At 38.6% G+C, this 5,973-nt stretch overlaps 1 protein-coding gene across 1 annotated transcript in view; it reads left to right on the top strand.

The window, feature by feature from the left end:
* Positions 1-662: 662 nt before the first annotated feature.
* The window catches only part of LOC128664836 (golgin subfamily A member 6-like protein 25), a gene marked incomplete at its 3' end in the record, with an annotated part of 8,338 nt that continues 3,027 nt past the window's right edge, over positions 663-5,973 (top strand). The window contains 1 exon segment of the mRNA XM_053719638.1: positions 663-782. Coding sequence (XP_053575613.1) covers positions 663-782 — 120 coding nt within the window.

Here is a 5,973-nt window from a genome sequence, read left to right as displayed (position 1 = left end):
AGTTTTCACGTGCCCGTGCATGTATTCCCCCTTAGAGCTCAATAGAGAAAATAAAGTAAAAATAAACCCTAACACCCGAGATCGCGCAAACTCCATAACCTTTTCGTATTTCCCATAGAAGTCAATGGAGAAAAAAAATTGTTGAAAAAAGCAAAAACCCAAAGCACATACAACATAGCATATTAACAACAAATATGAAGTATTTACAGTAAATACATAGTTAAAATCTTTAGAAAATATAAAAATTGCATAAATATGTTTCATCATGTTTTTATCTGCTTAATGGCACAGGGATATAATGCACACACACACACACACACATATATATATATATATATATATATATATATATATATATTTGACAGTATTAAAGGGACAGTCTAGTCCAAAAAAAACTTTCATGATTCAGATAGGACATGTTTAAACAATTTTCCAATTTACTTTTATCACCAAATTTCCATTGTTCTCTTGGTATTCTTAGTTGAAAGCTTAACTTGGGAGGTTCATATGCTAATTTCTTAGACCTTGAAGGCCGCCTCTTAAGAATGCATTTTAACAGGTTTTTCACCACTAGAGGGTGTTAGTTCCTGTTTTTCATATAGATAACACTGTGCTCGTGCACGTGAAGTTACCTGGGGCAGCCGAAGTCCGCCTTCACGAATATGGCCATCCAAAGCCAGGATGAAGAGGGCCCCGACATTGAAGACAGTTTTGGAGGCGACGGCGAAGATGGGCTCCTGGCGCCAGGAACTGGGATTAAGATGGCCCAGCATCAAATCAAGGCAAGCATTTTTGGGGGGTTTTCTGGGGTGGGTTTTTTATTTTATTTTTTATTTTTTTATTTTTACTTTTCTTTTTTAGGCTAGTTTTTTAGGCAGATCTTGCCATTTTTTGGGGTGGCAAATGACTTGTATTGTAGAGGGAGCATTTTGTAATTGATGTCTTTTTTAAAAAAAAAAAAAAAAAAATAGCTGAAATGACTTTAGGGCAATGTCCTATAGATGGCCCTTTTTAATGGCTATTGTAATTTATTTTAGTATTAGGTGCTAGGATTTAGGGTTTTTTTTGTTTTGGGTGGACTTTTTATTTTATGGGGCATGTAGATTAGTGTTAGGTAAAATGGTATTTTTTTATTTTGGATACTGTAGTCTACTATTTTTTGGAACATAGATTTTTTTTCTTGTAATTTAGGGGGTTTAGTTTAGAGGGGGTTAGGTGTTATGTAGAGTAGGGTTAGATTGTGTTTGACGTTGTGGTGGATTAGGTTTAATTTAGGGGGTTTAGTTTAGTGGGAGTAAAGGTTAGTTTGCATTCAGGTATGTGGCGGTATAGGGGTTAATAAATAGGTACTTGGGATGGGTATGTGGTGGTATAGGGGTTAATAGGTACTTGCGGTGGGTATGTGGTGGTAAAGGGGTTAAAAGTTTAGTACTTGCTCTGGGTATGGGTAACTAATAGTTTAGTTATTGCGGTAGATATATGGTGGCATAGAGATTAATAGTTAGGTTCTTGTGGTGGGTATGTGGCGGTATAGGTCAGTGATGGCTAACCTTTTTGAGCCCGAGTGTCAAAACTGCAACAGGAAAGCAACTTTCATATCTCAAAGTGCCAACACTACAATTAAACCTGAATGCCAAGGGTTTTTCTTTACAACTGTTTGAACTAAGGGCTCCATGTACTAAGCCGTCAATTCATCCGTCATTTTAGACGCGGATAAACTCGCCGTTACTCGCCGCGGGCGAAATGGTGTCCGCTGTCACTATGTACTAATAATCCCCCAATAAATAGACAAGTCTAGCCCGCCGCGAGCAGTGGCGGATTATTGATAAATTTGACGCCTCGCTCGCCGCTACTAAGCTGATGTACTTAACTTTCAGTTGAATTGTCTGGCCAATTATTAACACGTGACATGCAAGGTGTCACGAACATCATAGTAGTCGCGGGAATAGAATTTTGCTCCTATAAAAGTTCAACTTATCTAAACAACTTTATTATTGTTCAAAATTTTTTGAAGAGTGATAACAGAGCGTTATTTTTGTAATATTTATTTACAATTTGGATATGGCTTCATCTGGATCTGATAATATATAAATATTAATATAAAAATAATTATAAAGATTGACAACTATACAATACAAATTTAAAATATAGATTACTCTTTAATTACAGTCGACAAATTTGGCGCAATTTATGTACATGGAAATGAGAGACAAATTAGACGCCAGTTATGCTGTACAATGCTGATATTACTGCCTTTTATATATGTCTAGACTGGCGTCTAGATTGACTTTCCTATTGTTTTGTACCTTGCCCGCCACCTAAAAGGTGGCGAGGCAAAAATAACGAGGTGGGAGCGGAAATTGTAGCGAGCGGACAAATAGATTTTTTAGTACATTCGTTTTTGGCGAGTTGGTGGTCAAATGTGTCTAATTACAGTGAAAAATGGAGAGGTAGCGAGGTTTGGCGGATAAGTACGCTCGCAATTTTAAAGATGCGAGTTTGAACATAGTTGACGACTTTGTACATATCAGTTTGCGAGTTTTGACGCGAGATTTGTTGCGGGTAGCTCGCTGACTGCTTAGTACATGGAGCCCTTAATTATCTGCTTTTCTTTCAAAATAAAAATACAGTTGAGAGGGAGAGAGAGAGTAAAAGAGAGAAATAGAGAGAGAGAGAAAGAGTAAAAGAGAGAGGGAGAAAGAGAGACAGAGAGAGAGAGAGAGAGAGAGAGAGAGAGAGAGAGAAAAAGAAAGAGAGAGATAGGGAAAGAGAGAGAGAGAAAAAGACACACGGGGGATATTTATCAAAGCCTCAACTACGCTGCTTTCGCCGGCACCAATACACTCACCTAACATCGCCTAACATCGCGGCCGTGGACCTGAATACACTCTACATATTTATAAAAAAAAGCCGTCAAAAAGTCATGCACCAAGTATGGAGCGATGAGCATCAGACTGTTGTTAACAGTCATTGAACTCGCTGCTATTTGGCTTTTACTCAACTTTATTTATATGCTGTCACTAAACGCCGCGACTATACTAAAATGTTTAAACCCTATCCTGCCACTCCTGTACCCCGCCGCAACTTTAATAAAGTTATTAACCCCTATCTTGCCGCTCCCAGACCCCGCTGCAACCTAAATAAAGTTATTAACCCCTATCCTGCATCTCCCGGACCTCGCCGCCACCTAAATAAACATATTAACCCTTAAACCTCTGGCCTTCCACATCACTACCATTAACTTAACCTATTAACCCCTAAACCGCCAGCCCCCACATCGCCATAAACTAAATTAAGCTATTAACCCCTAAACCTAACAACCCGCTAACTTTACATTAAAATTACAACATCCCTATCTTATAAGAAATTAAAACTTACCTTTAGAATTAAAATAAACAATATTAATCTATTAATTAACCTACTCTAACTATTATACTACAGTTACATTAAACTAGCAATTAAATTAATTATATTTCATATTAAAAAAACCTAAACCTACTCAAATTATTTAAATATACTATTAAAAATTACTAAGTTACAAAAAAAATAAACACTAAGTTACAAAAACAAACAAACACTAAGTTACAAAAACAAACAAACCACAGTATCAAAAATAAAAATGAATTACACCTAATCTAATAGCCCTATCAAAATACCCCCCCAGCCTACAATAAACTACCAATGGCCTTTAAAAGAGTCTTTTGCGGGGCATTGCCCCAAAGAAATCAGCTCTTTGGGGCAATCAGCTCAATCCTATTTTAGCAGCTCTAATCCTATTGGTTAATTGGAAACTTTCAGCCAATAGGAATGCAAGGGATGCCATCTTGGATGATGTCACTTGCATTCAAGTTCCAGTTTACAGCGGCGACCGTATTGAAGAGGAGCTCCACGGCGTATGTCTCCAGGATGGACCCGCTCTGCACAGGATGGATGAAGATAGAAGAGGCTGCATGGATGAAGACTTCGCCGGATGGATGAAGATAGAAGAGGCCGTCCTGATGAAGACTTCTTGCTGGCTGATTAGATCCTTCAAGCGTAACTTCAAAAACTGTAAGTGGATCGTCGGAGGTTAGTGTTAAGTTTATTTAAGGTTTTTTTGGGAGGGTAAAAGAGCTGCACAGCACTACAGCCGTGGGATTCCCCCACCTCTAGCCGGTTTAGGTACATTACGCCCTGTGTGGAGGAGGAGTGAGTGGAACAAAATCACCGAAAGGTACCAGTTTCTCTACAGGAGAGGTAACGGTAAAACAACTACCTGTCTATGGATGGATGAATATTACCTACCTCATTTATAATCTTACTCATGTGGATACCCCACACAGGGCTGTTAATGAGAAAGTAATGTCATACATTGGCTTATAATTATCTAAGCACAAGTCACTTTATGAATAGATTTCTTCAATGAACATTTACAAAGCTGCTTGCTATTTAAACTCTGTTTGGCACTTGATTTCTGCTGCTTATGTTATCTGCTTTGAAATCACGACTGCACACTGTGAATCAATACATGATACTGCTGCTTGAGCTACAACTGCTGCATCTTTGCTAAACTTATATGTGCCATAGTGGTTGCTGACTATTATTGACTTCAAGACTGATTGCTGCATTGAATATACAGTTTGCCTAAAAGTTGCCTCACAAGACATTGTGGAATAGTGTACGACACTGCTGCTTGAGTTACAACTGCTGCATCTTCGCAAAACTGTATATGTTATGTTGCTTGCTGATTAACATTGCTTTCAAGATTGGCTGCTACTTTCCAACACACAGCTTGCTAACAAGTTGCCTTTATAGAACACCATACGTGACTTTAAGCCTTGCAATATTAACCCACTATTGCTGCTTCATTGCTGCTATTTGCCTTTAAGGAGACTTTACATGATTTTCTCTATCCTTTGCAGCTGCTATATATATCTTGACATTATTTTCTATTTGGTAAAGTACTTGTGCACTTTTTTGGCCTGCTGGCTTAGTACTTTTTAAGGTGTATGTGGGGCCCATGTGTTGTCTGTTATGTGTATGTTTTAGTTTTCTTTTTATTTATTTTTTAGTTTATTTATGTGTATTTCTTAGGTAGTAATTGTTTAGGTTAATTGCACTAATAAAATCTCACTTTGCTATATTACATTTGGTCACTCTTTATTTGTGTTTATTTAAGTAGTGTGCAGTATCCCTGGTCTTTTTTGGTCTTACCTTATACTGGTGATTCCTTTCTTTCTACCCCTTGTATGTAAATGTACTTACCAGGTTGCACTGGTGGTTTAAGGGTTAAAAGGTTTAGTTAATGGTAGTGATGTGGGAGGCCAGGGGTTTAGGGGTTAATACATTTATTTAGTGGTGGCGTGTTCCGGGAGCGGCGGGATAGGGGTTAATAATTTTATTTAGGTTGCGGCGTGGTCCGGGAGTGACGGGAATAGGGGTTAATAACATTATGTAGGTGGCAGTGATGTCGGGTGGCTGATTAGAGGTGTTTAGACTCGGGGCTTATGTTAGGGTGTTAGGTGTAAACGTAACTGGTTTTCTACCATACAAATCAATGGGATATCTGGCAGCATCGAACATAAGCTTTCGCTGCTTTCAGACTCCCATTGATTCCTATGGTATCCGCGACCTCCAGGGTGGCGGTTTGAAAACCAGGTACGCTGGGCTGGAATACCTGCAAGTGTACCGGTTAACTATTTGATAACTTTGAAAAAGTGTCAAACAGTGCCGAATGTGTATTCGGAACATCTGTAATGATGTAAGCATCGATTTGTGTTGGATTGAGACCGGCGGATTGCATGTTACGTCACTAATTTCAAATTTTGCCGGTCTGTAGGCTTTGTTAACTAGGTCGAATCAAGCTCGCCACAATTATGCTGCCGAAATCCAGCATATTTGCGGTTGACGGTTTGATAAATATCCCCCACAGAGAGAAAAAGAGAGAAGAGAAAGGGAGAGAAAAAGAGAGAAAAAGAGAGAAGAGAAAGGGAG

This window comes from Bombina bombina, chromosome 6 (genome assembly GCF_027579735.1).
Source record: "Bombina bombina isolate aBomBom1 chromosome 6, aBomBom1.pri, whole genome shotgun sequence".
NCBI lineage: Eukaryota > Metazoa > Chordata > Amphibia > Anura > Bombinatoridae > Bombina > Bombina bombina.
Note: the sequence above shows the minus strand (reverse complement) of the source record. Positions and strands in the feature narration are given on the sequence as shown.